The sequence below is a fragment of the Nyctibius grandis genome, chromosome 4, assembly GCF_013368605.1.
Source record: "Nyctibius grandis isolate bNycGra1 chromosome 4, bNycGra1.pri, whole genome shotgun sequence".
Taxonomy (NCBI): Eukaryota; Metazoa; Chordata; class Aves; order Nyctibiiformes; family Nyctibiidae; genus Nyctibius; species Nyctibius grandis.
Window position 1 is genome coordinate 45,065,648 of NC_090661.1, and position 16,440 is coordinate 45,082,087.

Here is a 16,440-nt window from a genome sequence, read left to right on the forward strand (position 1 = left end):
TTCTTAGACCGTTCTCCCAGATCTACACACTGAATCTGAACACCTCATAAATTGTTTTTGTTTGTTTGGCATCTAAATGTGAAGCCCTTTCTTGGTGCTCTCTTCTGCATATTTTTGTGGTTATCCAAGGAGAGAGTATCAGGATTCAAGGTTTCCACTAATTAAAATACTTCACAGTCACCTCTCTCACTTCCCTCACACGTGTCATAAACACCATGCTCCAGAAACTGGACAACTCGTGCAGATGGGAACGCAAGACTCACGAACTCAAACAGGTTCTTCAGGATTAGTTGATCACTTTTTTTTTTTAATTTTTAGCAAAAATTTAAGATCATATTGTACCTGAGATTCTTCATCTTCTTTTTTTCCTAGTGCTTACTACTCATGACTGTTTAAATGTGATGTTCTGCCTCTGTTTAACTTCCTGGAGACAAATAGGAACTCATAGAATTTGCTTTTTGTTTAGATCAGTATTGACTGCTTCTGCAACAGGCAAGTAAAACTCTTGCATTAGCTCTAGCCTGACAGAAATTTAGTGCAATCCACTGCTAAATTGTGATTTTAATCTATAATAATTTGATGTAATCATCTTTTCCTGCTTACAGAGTCATGCCTTGATATAAATATTAAAAAATATTCTGGTTTGGTTCCAGTATTGGAGCACAAGCATTCTACAGAAAAAAAACCCCAACCCAACAATCTTCATTTCTCCTTTCTGAAGTTCATTCACAGATGACTACTGTGCTCAGACCCTTCATTGTTTCTCCACAGTCAAACAGGTTATGCTTGTTAGGCAGCACACTGTCTTAACACTGGAAAAATAACAATGGTATCAAATACATAAAATAAGTGATTGCTGTGTCTCGGAGAAGAATGTGAAAAGCACAACAGGTAAAACAATTGAAACATAGAGTATTTATTTCCTTCTCCCTCCTCCCCCAAATAGTAAGGGAACTGTATTTTGTATAGCAAACTGAAGTTTGCAGTGTTCTGATACTATTTTATACATGTGGGTTGTACAAATATCCAGTTACACAATATAATAATATAGGTAATAAAATAAGACCCTAAAATCAATTAACTTGGAAGCTGTCTCTTGATTTAGACTTGTTTTCCAGATATGTCTACCCATTCTTAATTTTACATTTTGTGACTAGTTCAACAAAATAAAAATACCAGTGAGTTTGGATGAGATAAATGGAGTTTTCATGCTCACTGACCTAAATATTCTAGTTCTGCATTTAGAAATAGATTGACATGATTGCAAATATTAATACTTTCCTATTGAGAAAACATATTTTTCTCTTGAGAAGCAAAAAAAATTAATATATACTCAGCTTAGAAAACCCCAGAAGCCACAAATTATAATTTTTGTGAAATTTTTTTTTTGTTTTTAAGCTTTTTAATGCCTTGTAGTGATAATGCATAGCATTAGTCTTTCATCAAAAATGAATTTACCACTGATAAAAGCAAATGTGAAAGCTTCCTCTCTCACCACCTTAACAAAACATCTCTACATCTCCCTACTTTAGCAATTCAAACCATCTAGTTCTATATCTATGTACTTATATAGTGTAGCTTAGCTAAACCTGACTGCAAGAAACAAAACGGGTCTAGTTCTTCATTTTCACTGCTCATCTCACCTCTGTTTTTCCCATACAGATTGTGGACACAAGAAGTCTGTGCCCCACTGCACCTATGCTGCCCCCATATGTGGCATCTATGTCACTATATATAAGAACAGTTCCATTTTGATGAATATATGGATAAAAAATGGGTTGCTAAGTTCTTATGGAAAGTTCTTATGGAAAGCTTTCCAGCTGCTCAAAACTGGGATTTACTAATTAGAGTTACCTTGATTAAAGGCTAGCTCCTGAAGAGCTCCTGTGGATAACTGGCTTAACTTTAAGCATCTGATCAGTCCCATTACATTCACTGGCTTTAACTGGACTGCTCATAAAATTAAGCGTGTATTTAAATGCCTTTCTGGATCAGAGACCAAGTCCCTTAGATGAGCTCAGGCTTGGAGCAGTGGTACCTACTGAAACCAGTATGATTCAGGTGACTAAGGACCACAAATCATTCTCCATATTCTGTCAGACTGAAAAGCTGTGGAATTTTACTCACATGGGCCCTGGAAACGTTGTCTACTACAGCTAACTGCTGAATGCCCGTTCATCAAAGCTTGGAAACAAGTACTTCACTGAACTGGCGATGGCTCAGGCTGAGCTAGTTCAGAAAACCAGGACAAGAAGACACAAGAGCCCAGATAGTGCACTACCGTGACGTGGCCATCCTGCTCCCAGTACTGAAGCGGAGTTTGCCCCAGTGTCTCTACACAGCTGTGCATTTAAACATATCATGACAGCAAAATTTGGTATTGTAAGTATTGCAAGACTTTTCAAATCGTGCTCGTTATGTAAGACTACATGTTTGCTAAATTCTGGCAACTGCAAAAAAGGGTGGAATATAAGGAGGATCTAATGTCTGGAAAATGGGTGATTAAAAAAGGTCACATAAAATTGACAATTTTAAAAACATATACTCTTACCCTTCTCGCTGGAAAATAGTCCTAAAACAGTCCCCCAGGCTCTTGTAACCGGTCGGATCAGTTTTCCCTCTTTGAATTTGGAACCTAAAAAAAATACAATTTACATCACAGCATGAGAAGTTAGGGATTTTAAGTCACTTTTAACTTTCTATTTATTATATAAAAGGAGTTCTAAAGGTTTTTTTATGTATCTGGTTCATTATTATATACTGTTCCTGATATACTTATTAACACTGTTTTCATAGAAGCTGTTAAAGTAAGGAAAAATAGAGCTTTAGTAGTAACTTTTTTTGTAGTTTATGGAACTCACAGTATAGGTATCACCTTTAACATTTACACCTCTTTCTAGTTGTTTGAAAAATAAGCTGTTAACCCTGTGCCTGATCCAAAGCCCATTGAAACTAATGGGAGTTTTTGAGTCAAACCCTGTTTTTGAAAATCTGAAATGGAATAATATCATGAGTTTCACTATAAAATGAATCCACTGTGCAGTTTCTTTTTTATATCTGATGCAATTACAATAAAAAATCAACCAGAGACATAACCAGAAATTAAAGCACCATTCATTTTTCATAATTTAATTATAAGATGAAGAATAAAAGCAAGCAATGAATTATTTTAATTAAAACCTTGTTTTCTCTATTCACATTTTGACAACAATAAAGATTTCAACAGGAAGCTTGTAGCCTTGAAAGGAAAATCAAGATTATGGTTTAAGATTGTGAACACTTATGATTTATAGCAACAGTAAGTTTAACAAGCTATATTATTTTACTAAGTATCTCAGTTAGAATACCCTATTTTTTGCGGTTTTAAAACTGCAGCCAAGACATTCAACTAAATAGTATGGAGAAATTTTGAATACATTTTTAGCAATTAAATTTCTTTTTAAACTGCTAATTACTATATAGCACTCAAACCCATAGAATGTTGATGTTAGCAATTGCAGTCTACAACAGCCCCGTATCAGGCAATTATTAAGTTGGTGTTAGCACTAAGTACAATAATAATTCTACACAACAAATAGTATCCAACAGTTTCAAGGAATAACTGACTTTATAGTCAAGTACGTCATATGCCACAGGTATGTTGCATCTATTGCTACTTATTCTAATATACTGAATCTCATTAATATGCAACAAACGAAGGTATTTTTAACTCAGTGTTAAACAGAAGTGTTCTCCTCTTTCTCAGCAGAATTCAGTAGGGTCAAATTGAGGTTGGTATTGTGGCAAAAGGCGCTCATTGTTTTGAACATCAGTATTTCCTAAGCTGTGTTCTGTGCTAACACATTTACGATTTTATTCACTTTGAGGAAAAAATTTCCAGTGATGTAATACAATTCTTTGGGCAATTATGAAGGCAAGTCCACACCTTTTTTGAAAACAGTTAGAAGGAAACACTGAGCCCCTCCGTAGTCCTAATAAAAGTAGTTCAGGCACATCTGGGATCTCTATCTGGGGTAACCTCTTTTATTAGCACAAGAACTTGCTGCCAACTTGGCAGAGAGGAGAATGCTATTCAATAGGCTTACACTTAAATAAGAGCTGATGCATAACATTTTGTCTGAAAAGAACCCATGGGAAGGCTAATAGCTGAAAATGCCTCAATGCCGTCACACAAAGTACAACAGTAATATCAGCTACAGAAGCTTTTACATTGTGGCAATCAAGCAATCAAAATCATAACAGAAAGTAGATTCTACGCACATTTTAATATATTTGAGACTTGACCATTTATACCTTGCAGTTCAAAACCAAAAATGGCTTGCTTTTGTTTAAAGAAATCATGCAAAAACTCACCAGTAAATAACTTTCCCCAAGCATTTAAAAAATAAAGCTTTCTTAATGCAAACTCTTTTCCTCAAGTTGCAAGATTTGGCCCACTTGTAAACTCAGAACAAAGCATCACTGTTTCTAAAACATCCTCTGAATAACATGCCTTCTCTCTCTTTCAATGCTCAAGCATATCCTGCAAATGCTCAAGCATATCCTACCAGCACGTGTGCGACATTCCCCACTAAGTCACGCGTGCACAACTGTTTGTAGAACCAGGGCTTTAATCCCAGACTCACTATGGATCTCAACAACATGGTGAACACACTTCATATAATTTTGTTTTACAGCTATACAGTGTTGACTTCTCAATGAAATTTAAACGATTTAATAAAAATACATTTTTGATAGCAATAATGAAAACCATAGCAGAAGAAATGCAATAATATCATATGTAATTTACGTGTATCCGGCGAAGGAAAACAAATCAAAGGACGTTTACATTTATTTCAGTTTTTTGTTTTAATGTAGATAAGACCTTAGTATTAAATGAGCCCATTTGTAACACTGAGTCACACAAATAACATATTCCTTCCTTTAGGGTTTTTGGATCCATTCCTTCCCTAGTAAATCTTTTTTATAGCTTTAACAGCGATCCTAAAATACATGCCAATTATGTGCTTCAACCTAAATCTGCGAATTGGGTTCTTTGATTCAGAATTGCTTGCCTCAATAAAATCATGTGTAACTTTTTAATGAACTAGCTAATTGATCACCAGCACTTGTTATAAGAAGCTCAGGGAAGAGTGAAAAATGTTTGTTTTTTTGGAGGCAGCAGCAGCTTGTATTAGTAATCTTAATAATACAGACGAGTGAAAGCATTCACTTCAAAAAACAACCTGGCCTGTTTTTAATGATTGTTTAGAGGAATGAACACAACTGGGGGATATATAATGGCTTTCTCTGCTTTGAATCCATTCCTTTCTCAAAGCATTATAAAACCATTGAATTTCATGCATTTTTGAAAGCTGGATGCCTGCCTTGCATGCTATTAGCTTTGCTAGAAAAAAAAAGAGATAAATTCTCCTATAAATATAATCAGAGCATTAACTTCTCATTTAATTTATTATTTTGAAGTCTGAAAAGAAGAATGTGCAGGCAGTGCCCACAGACATGTCAAATGGACATGTAGGCGGAGAGGCTTTTCCAGGACTGGGATGAATGACCTGCTACTCACTACTAGCGTCAGAAGTCACTGGACACTCCAACATGTTATGTGTTTACTAAGAGCTTTATCACTCTAAAAATGATCATCAGGCTAACTTGCCTCCCCTTTCATTTTCCTGCTTCTTGGCTTTCTGGCCAAAATGCTGTGGTACCGAGCACTCCCACACGCTGGGATGGCTCACAGAACCGTGGGAGAGGCACTTTGGCTCCCAGGTTACCTCTTCCTACCCAGGACCTCCTATGTGCCCCTGGCACCTACCGCCTGTTCTCTTGGCTCCTCCTCGCAGCTCCCACCTCCTGCTCCCATGCCATGAGGGACCTCGCAATCTCCCATTCTGGCTTGTAGCAGCAGCCCACACGGTTTGGTCTTTTATGCCCACTTTGACTGAACACTACCTTTGCAGTTGCTTTATTTGGTACAAAAGTGTCCTGATATCGTTTGAGAACATCAAAGTCCTTCCCTTTTCACCCCAGAAGACACATCGTTGGGATCTCAAAAAGTGGAAATCATGCAAAACCATTTGAGGTTTTGAGGTCTGTTCAAAAAGCAATACCTTAATTGAAAACTCTGCATGATCTAAACCCATGGAAATATTTTAACTTATCCACACTAATCAGCACTACAACTACTACTTGTGAAATGACTAAACCTAAATTATTATTATTTTGATAGCACGAGAGAGAGTATTTTTTATGGTTATAACAGTCCTTGATCAATAACTCTCAAGAGGGTTGGCCTGAAATCCCACAATGCAGAAGATGCTTGAGCCCTTTCATCAGTTCTCCGAACTACTTACCACTTAACAAGTGACATGTCATATTGTGGAGCAATGACTCTACATAAACACACATATCTGTTTCCAATGCCTAACTTATCGTTCTTTTTGGTTTTATAATAGCCGGTATTTTATTCAGAATTTTATAAAACCCTCAGTCTGCAGGATGCTTTCCTGCCCCCCTTGATATTGAAAAAGTCCTTTAAGTAGTCTTTTCTAACAGAGTCAATATCTATAGGAGAAGCAGCAGATGTGTGTGTTTTCTGGAAAAAAAAAAGAAATTTTTTTCTCTCTCCCTGTATCAGTTGCTAAATTTTTTGTTCACGCTTTCTGAACATCTCATCAAAGTTGTCTTGTGGATGTCTGCCACTACAGTATCCAGGTATTTGGTGTTTAAAGTTTGTTCACCACAATGTTACTAGCAATCCTCCCCCTTTTATTTACTGATCTGGGCTGGAGAAAGATTTCCAATTCATGCTGAAATTGGTTTAGTCATCTTAAAATCTAAAAGGAAGAAACCAGTATTTTCATACCTAGATTCAAGTAGATAGTGCGCAGTTAAATCCCAGCTATGTAGGACAACTGCAATGTGATGTGGAGCAGACTAGACTCACCAAATTCTTGCCACTGGGTTTGCAAAGACTATACCCTCATGTGTAAATTCCAGAATTTCTTGCTGCTTTTACACAGTGCTGCTGACTAGTTCCTCAACCACAAAGTTCAGAGGGAAAGAAAAACACTGACTCAGAGCACCAGGCTTTATACCATGTTGCGGTGCTTGCCAACGAGCGGCAGTCTTAGCTGTATTTTCCTTCTCTTCACATGCCTTACTAGGATTTTATCATATGTTCTACTCTATTTTGAATAAAGCTCCTAACATTTCCCTCCATGATTGGGACTTATGCAGTGCCAAAGCAAATAATCTCAGGTACTAAGATGTTTAGATGCTATAAAGAAGAGAGTTATGTGGCATAACAACAAAAGAAATTAAATTATCTGTGTGATGTTAAATTTAAAACAACTTTTAAAGAAATATACAGCCTTTGGAAAACTGAAAACAACGTTTATAGGTTTTTTGCACTTTCAGTAATTCCCATGATTCCAGACACTCCTAGCTGTAATTACCTCTACCAGCATAAGTTGATAAAAATGTAGTCTGAAGTTTTATATAAATATACATTATTTAACAGTTCACATGTTCATAATAAAAAATAACTGCATTATAATTTTAAAAGATTTTGATTTGTTAACTTAAACATTTATTCAGGTGTTACTACTAGTGCGTGCTATCTACTGATGCTTAGAATTCATGCAAAACTTTGCACTGCGAACTGGACCTTGATAATATAATTTATTTCACTTTTTGGCTCAAGTTCTTTGAGTTGCTTATGTTACTTACAGGATAATAACTAAATTGAGAGTATAATTCTTTCACTTATTTTAACAGTAAATCATATAAGCTGTTGAAGAAATAAATATTAGACTTCAAAACAAAAAATCTAATTATTTTAAGCCAAAGATATAAATTTTGCTAGTGCGGGGTCATATTTTAAGAACTACAGTACTGCTATGATGATTATTTAACTGCAAAACCCATATAAGAATACAATAAAGTAGCAAGAGAAAGGGTAAAGAATAGAAATTATTCCAATCATTTGCCATAGCAGACATAGATTTGCCTCCATCTAATCACAGAATTTTTCATACAGTTCATATTTACTTCAGAAGTAATAAATCAGAATCATGGGTAGAGAAGTATTCCCAAAAATTATTTCAAAATTCATTTAAATGAATTCCACTTTGTTGGAATTAATGATGCTTGTTAGTTTACTTACCTCTATGTCTTTTGGAGAAATATGTTTTTTGAAGACGACGATGAAATGAAGAATAGTAATAATGGAAATAAATGTAAAGATACCCTGAAAACTCAAAATTCTATGCAGAGATTGCTTTTATGCAAGTTAGAACACTAACTACCAGGTATGACAGTCAAATAAAAAATTACCAAATACAAACTCATAAATTCTAACAATTACCAAAGTATTTATCAAACATTGCAACTCATAAATTTGTCCATTCCACACCTGACCTCTGCTTTATTGCAATCCTGATCCGTTCTTCTGTCCTCTTCCTATCTGGTTATCCAGCAATTTATACTTTGTCTCTGACGAAAAAATCTCAGAAACTGCTATGAAATATAAGTAGGGCAAAAGGAAGAAACATTACCAGTGGATGAGAAAGCAGAACTTACCTATGTCTGAATGAGTACATTCACAGCAAAAGTTAAGAGCTAGATCAACAACAGATTTATCAATTTACAGAACTTAGATGGAACAGATTGGCTATTCTGATCATAATTTGAGTCCAGTAAGATCATCATCAGTTGCTACCTCCCGTTACGTTACCTAAGAGCAATATATCTAAACCCTCAGAAAACAATTGGTCAAAACTTCCAGTCATTTGTAAGGTTGGACTTCCTCCGTGCTCCATCCTTAGGAGCCTATACTCCTTGTGTTGAAGACAGCATCCATGAAATAAAAAGATGATTTTCTCCTGCTTTTTGACAAGGCACCAGAAAAAGGATGTGGTTAGTCACCAAATTGACAGGGGAAAGAACTGGATTATAGTTTCTATTCCTCAGAGTATTCAGCTGCTGATAGTTAAGCATCATCTCCATCATTCTATTTTGCTTTCAGCTTTGATGATGAGAACTTACCCTGATCATACAATTTTTTGAAAATACTTTCCCTGAATCAACTGCATAATTGAATAGAGAAACAGCAAAGTCCTAAACATGACAAAATGGCTTAGGTGTTTCACTGGTACTCTCGGTCAGTTCTCTGAATATGAGTCTTATTCTTAGACCAGATGAAAGTATGCTAATCAGAAAAAGAATTTTGTCTTTTCCTGTACTTCCTATTCCTTTTATAGATGACTTTCCTCCATCTCTTTCTTTTATATTCAAGCTAAGCAGCACATGATTCCATCAAATATGTCAGTGGGAAAAAGAAAGCAGTACTATATATACCAAGAGTGCAATAAAGTGTTTTAGATATAAAAGCTGTATTTTGTCAGCTACTAATGAAGAACTATTGTAACTTTTTCTTCGCATACTGCAGTAACTTTTCCATTATGTGCATTGGACAAAACATACAGTAGCTACAATGGCAGAAAGAAATTTTCCTTTACATGTAGTTTTAGAAGAGAATATTTAGCAAAACCAAACTTGACAAGAAGCAGGTCAAATTAATCCATGTAACTGTTTCATACAAATCTACTCCGGTAATTTTGCTAATGAATAACAAAACCAGCTAGATATAGCAGTTACATACAAATAATTTAATGCCTTCCTGAGAAAGAGATACAGCAGAAGCTAAGTTCAAACCATAAAAATTTTTAATAATCCAATTCCAATCAACGAGTGTGTGTGGTGGGGGAGTTCAAAACAACAAAAAAAGTAATTTAGTGAAAACTACCATTTTTTCATTCCACATTAAAAACTGGTCAGAGAAACATCATGCAGTCTCATAGCTATGATGTTGTGCAAGATCCCTTTTATTTCAAGGATGAAAATACTGGGAACACTTGCATGCTTCACAGCAAGGTAAAACTATGGGATAAGGCTCCAAGCTGTTGTCCTCTCCACATGCACAGCAAGTGTTTCCTATTTCCAACTCCCAGCCTCAAAGTCCTGTTATGCTCTTGTGTTTCTGGGGTCCCAGATACAACTGGCCACTGTGGGCTTCTACAAGCTCCTTGCAAAGTACCAGCCTTTCCTCTCAGTTATGGACCTGCAAACCGCACATTTTATTATCCTTTAGAAATTGCTCTAATGTTCTTCTGCGTGAAAAGTCTATCCACAATTTCTGCCAGAGCAGGAACGGTTCTGCCAGCCTCTGCCAGTGTCATGGATACCTTGAAGGTACCATTTTGTCCTTGAAACTTTGGTTTGGCTCCCTGGCTACAGCTTCTAAGCACAACTTCAGATGACAGCAAAGATCATAAAGGGACAGCTATATTTGAAAAATCACACAATATTTTGTGTGAAAGATCGTGCAATACGTGTGATCTTAACAATCCTATGAAGGTAAGATCAGCTAGAAAGTGACCACTGTAAAAGTAATAGGCAGATTTAAACACTGTGTTTTTTGACTATATCGCCTTGCATATAAAGCACTTAGTTACCCTGGTGAAAGAATCTCCAGAAACCAGTAATGGTAAACCCAGCATTTTGTTTCTTTTGCAGTGATGATAGGTTTATTTCTGAAACCTCCTGTAATCTCTATTTCCTACATAAAAACAACCCCCCACAAATCTATGGATTTTTTTTGCCCCTTATCTAAACTGGACAAATCATTGAAAATGGCTCTATAAGGAATAATTTTGTATTGTCAGAGATTATGGAGTTATTTTTATGATTTTAAATATAGGTAGTCACTTGTTGCCTAATACATCAAGAGAAGTCTGGTTTTCATTAGTTTTAGATAAAGCCTTGTATGTTTTCCTTCAAAACAGCTTATAGAGAAACAACAAAGTGATGAGGAATATAAACTAATGACTAGAAAAGGTTTCACAAGAAATCAGATATTAGATTATATTACATAAAGGCCCCAGTATCCAGTCTCAATTCAGGGAAAAATGAGAATGTGGTTTGGCTGATTTCATTGCGTAACATGTCCATGCTTAAAAACTGTCCACAGTTTCTTATTTCAGTTTAACTTCTATTACAAAAATGTATATCCTCTCTTGACCTCTCTATGCTGGACTACATGGACCTTTAGTCTAACCCCGTAGAGCCATTTTTGTGTCCTGTGACATTACTGCAATCTATGAATCCCTTATTGAGTCTCTGCAAATTGGTGCCTTTGGAAAATTTAAATGTAAGTATGAAAATTTCATCTACCTGTTAAAATTGTTATGATATCAATGGTACCATATTAGAGGAATAATTCTGCTGCCTTTAAAAAGTAAGGGTATTCTCTATTACTTCAAAAAGATACAAGGCTCTTAATGCAGCTTTGTAAAATAAAACATGTATCTGATAAACCACAGGAAGGCTTCAAATGAATAATTACTACTGGTCATTACTGGTTGATACCTGAAATAGAAATAGTAAGCATTGTTCTAAAACTCTTCCAGTTTAGGAGAAGGTAATTAAGATCTAACTCCCACAGGAAAAAGTTACTTTTTTTATTCAAGAATTCCTATAGAAACAGCCAAGTACTTCTACACAGTTTTCTCAACAAAGCTTTGATTTCAGTGTCCCCTATGGTGATCACACAGCACTTTTCCTTCTGAGAAGGCAGGAAAATCATTGCAGCTTTCTGGCAAGATTTTGGGGGAGGATTTTTTGGAGGGTTGTTCAATACTTTTCAGTATTCATTATCATTTTAAGTTCATTGATGAGATCAATCCCATCATAGCTTAGTATATGCTGATTTTTTTTTTAGTATTAAAATGATTTAGCACCAAAAATTTGCAAACCACAACAAAATACACATTATGCTTGCTCCCTACAGTCAAAGTAGGAAAGATAACCAAAAATATCTTTTCTCCCAAAGGAAAGAAACGGTCAAATGCAAAAATCCAAATTAATTTTCAGTGGAAAATAGCCAAAATAAAATTGTGAGTTGCTGAAAGAAGTGTTAGTTTTGACTGTTCACCCAACCTCCTGTGCTTGTGCTGGAAAATATTTAAAAGAGAAACAATTTCATTAAGATATTATGGCTGAGACTTCTAAAATACTAGAAGGGATGCAACCAGACTTACTCTACTGAAAAGTACAGCTAAATACCCTGCATTTGAAAACCTTAACTCACATGCCTTTTCTTATTAACAGACAAACCATTTTAAATGACTAATAGCTAATATACATAAATGGACATTACCTACTATGCATATGCTGATTCCATGTAAAAATGACTTTCCTCTAATTGCATAGCTAAGCGACAGAAAACGTACACCCTTAAAGCAGCATTATCTTTTGAAATGAAACTGGTAAAATGAGGAAATTCTGAGTCAAAGACTGAAATTCAACTCTTACCCACCCAGCTGTGCCCCAATATTACAGCTTATATGGAATTTATTATCAGCCAGTGCTGAGCGACACCAGCAATTCTTAACATACATTAGGGCATAACAACGCAAATTAAGGGTGAGCTTTCCTCTGAAGCGCTATGACTTTATCTGCTGTGGTGACTTGAAGTAAAACTAGTAAAATATTGGAACACTTTTGCTTTCTGCAATACAATTTATCTGAAATAGTGCACTTCCCTCCGTAAAAAAAACAAAACAAAAATGTAATCCCATAACTTTAAGGAAAGTTTGCTGTGTGTTGAAATGGTAGCTTGCCAGTGTCTTTCACAGTCCACAGGTACGTAACCACACTTTCAGCAAACTTTTGTGTAACATTAAAATTTATCCTAGGAAGTGAAGAGAAACCTTTGACACCTGGGAATATACCCTATTGATTCACAGTATGAAGATATTACAAAAATAAAGAAGATGAGTTCTCACAAATTCAATGTAGTGGAAAAACAGCAGCTATTTTCAGACTTCAGTAGTTTTATTTTTATTTTTCTAATAATTCTTATACTATTAATAGTTAACAACAAAAAATAATCCTAAATAAAACTCAGGACAATCTAGATTCCAGGTTTTACGCTATGGTCAGAAGACTAATTTTGAGTATCCAAAACTGAGAATCACAGTTGCTACAAAGCTGTCAGGATACTATTTCTTCAGAGAACTAAAAAGCCCCACCCAATGAGATTACTTTTCTTATTTGTAAACACATTTTGAAAACTACGAAAGTTCAACTTGCAAGTATTTTATGGCCCAGTTTTAAACACCAGAAAATAAGACTTAATGCTGTAATGGAAACACTAACAGGATCTTGACAACAGCCGTGCAAGGCTGTACCTTTATATCACAACCCATTCTCCCAGCTGAAAAAACTCACTAGTTATCCAGGACAGTGTGGAAAAAAGAGCGATGTTATTTTAGGAAAGACAGTTGCTTGAAAATTGGCATAAAGGGGTGAAAATTAAAAAGGAAGGTTTCCTTCTTTCCCCGAACTGAACCTAACTACTCCATAAAGTAATGCACAAATCATTCATTATAATGAGTCATAACAATGATTTGTGATCTTCCAAGTTTTCATTTTATGCCCCTCTGTTTTTCCTTAAAGACAGGAGGATAGACAAAGACTGGAAACTTTGGGTCATATGGATCACGGCACCACTGCTATGTCTGGAATTTTCTTATAAATATCCTATTGCTCTGAGGTTCATAGGCCTGACTGAAACAGCAGGGACGATCTCATTTGTACTTTTATAGTTGTAGAGGGATTTGCAAGAGTTAACGCAATTTTCCATAATATTTCTTACCGACTTCAGGAATAAAGGGAGAGTTCCCTTTTAAATCAGTATCTGAAACATTATTAAGTCTAAAGGAAAACAGGGCTTCTTTCAGATTTAACATGACTTTTCCAAGGGCTGATAATTTTAAAGGTACACAGCAAGGCAACTTTTGAAAAAGAGAGAGGATCTCAGCAAAGTGTTTGTGGGTAGCAAGCAAGTAGTCTGGAGGATATGCTTCTCAGCAGATTTTACTGCTTGTTTGCAGCCCTGTGCCTTTTAAAGATTGCTTTTTCGAAAAGAAATGTTAAAAAATTCCTTTTGATTTCATGAAAATCTTCGACTCAAGGAAGTACCTTCAGGTTCTGTTACAGCGATGTCTATCTCAGAAAGCAAAACATTTCACTAACCACCAGCTGGAAGCTAGAAAAACTCCTCCTTTCATTTTGTACATTCACAGAAGTCTTTTAAAGGCATTTTGCTCACGTTCTTCTCCAGGCAGGCAGACCGACCATGCTAACATGGCTGATCTGACTCAGCTATTGAGCCCGAGGACTGAAAAACAGGCACAAGAAAAGGCAGTTCTGATGTCGCCATGCAGTATTTCTCAGGGGCTAGTGCTGTGTTTCCTTACCACGTTCAGTACCCCTTCCACAAACCCACTTAGTCAAGTCTTTGTAAAGCTACATGCACTCAGAGATAAAACCGAATTATTGAATTATTGAATGCCTACTGGGCTTGTTAAAAAATGACTGTTTGAAAAAGTGCTTCTGCATGCTCATACAGAATTAATAGGTAATTACTATATATATTATTATATGTAACAAGTGGGATTATGCCTTTGTTGGTCCATAAATTGCTATTTGTTGTCTAATGCCAAACTGAGTAAGTGTGCAATAAATAAAACTCTAAGTGTACAACATGAAGGCATGCCACCTCCCTCTCTCTTTTTCTTAGCATATATGCTAGTTAATGGGAGAAGCAACTATATGGCTAGCTTTTTCAAAGAAGAATAGCATAACTTATCTTCTTCCTAAATTATGCTATTCTTCTTCCAAATAGCGAGCCATACAGTGTGTGCTACTGGTTTGCTATGTGACATAATGCTGGCAGTAGGTTTAGCTGTTCCATTGTGGGTCTAATCTTTGTGCAACATAGGCTGTGCACATAAATAGGAATTCAAGGATCCCCAGGCTGTAACTTTCCCTGCTATGGAGCTCGAAAGGTGCCCAGACTAAGGTGTAAGAAGGACTTACTGTACTTAAATGTTGCAGAGTCATTGGTATTATCCTTATTAAAAATCTGCAGCTTGTCTGACTTGTGGCTTGAACCCCTCCAAAGAATAAAGCTGACCTTAAAGGTCTGCAGAAAGGAATCTCCAGTTTCATTACATGCAGGGGAGAGTTTTTAGCCTTTTTCTGTTTCAAGGCTCTCTTGAAAATGCAGTCACCCTGCCTACCAGCTAAGAGACTTATCACCTATCAATTTATTAGAAGTCATTTATTAGAGGTCACAAGATGCCAGCTTGTCATTGTAACTGGCAGCAGAAACCGCAGTCTCACAATCGACAAACACTGCTGCTTTTGTTGCAAGAAGTTTTCACTATGAGTCTGTGATCTGGGAAAAGGGCAAATAGGGAAAGCCAATCACAGGGGAATGACTGATGGATGTATAGGGAGTGAGCAAAATTATGAACATAGGTGGGAGAGAGAAGAGTGTGGTCCTGAAGAAACACTACATAATGAGCAGATGGAAAACCTTGAGGCAGTCATTGGTCAAAATATGTGCAATATATCATTGCCTCTGCTCCTTCCTGGTCATCTCTTAACACCTATAAACAAGCACTGCAGTTCTGCAGTTTCCGTTCTCTCTCTACTACTGCATTGAAGCAATAATGATAATGTAGATATAAATGGTATCTGAATTACTACACGGTATTGATTTACTGCATCGTACTTTATCAAATTATAACGCTTAAACCCATCAGCTTCCATTAACAATAAAAGCAACTGAAAAATACAGTACAAACCTATGTTTTAACTTTATATGAAGTATTTCTGTAGGACGTTCTATTCTCAGCAACAAATATTAGAAAAAGGTATGTAGTTTTCAGAGGTTTCCTAGACCTACACCACATCTCATCTCTACTTAGTATCAAATGGCAACTTTAGCATGTCTTAAAGCCTGTTTTAGGATCAAAGGCACTCCTCTGCTCACTGTTCTGTTTAACATACTTCAGCAACTACTGTTTTCCTTCTCACCACTAGTGTGCATGTGTGCACAAAAATAACTTTCCTAAAATACACAGAGGAAATATTGTATTACTTGAGAAACTAATATTCTTTTAAGGAATATGTGAAGTAAGAATGGTTCAATGTCTACACCACTGTTATAAATTATGTCTGAAGAATAAGAGGAATGATCAGAAGAGTAATGTATTTCCAGATCTGTTCATATAATGGCCTCTAAGTAGCCTGCAAACCTCCTGCCCAGGGTCAGGACTGTGTACTAAGAAGCACATGACCTGCTTCATTTCTTGTCATTTGGTTTCTGTCTCAAGGGCTATGACTGTGTGGAGTTTCAATTAATATCTTGAAGAAGTTCTTCACACAGATGATATGGCCAGTTGTAAATGTCTATTAAATATGACTTGCTGCCTTCAGAAGTGAAAAAATTCTCTAGTAGATGAGCACCAAAATATACAAAGCATCTAGCCAATGGATATATACTGGGTAAATACTGACTGAAAGTGG

General features: G+C 36.0%; 1 protein-coding gene across 2 annotated transcripts in view; it reads right to left on the reverse strand.

Moving 5' to 3' along the window:
• SLC25A21 (solute carrier family 25 member 21) overlaps positions 1-16,440 on the reverse strand; it is a 290,692-nt gene that overhangs the window by 74,336 nt on the left and 199,916 nt on the right. The window contains exon 3 of one of the 2 annotated variants that reach the window (XM_068398947.1): positions 2,552-2,635. In XM_068398947.1, coding sequence (XP_068255048.1) covers positions 2,552-2,635 — 84 coding nt within the window. Of the gene's footprint in view, positions 1-2,551; positions 2,636-16,440 lie in introns of those variants that run through there. The other variant, XM_068398948.1, reaches the window with a different exon arrangement.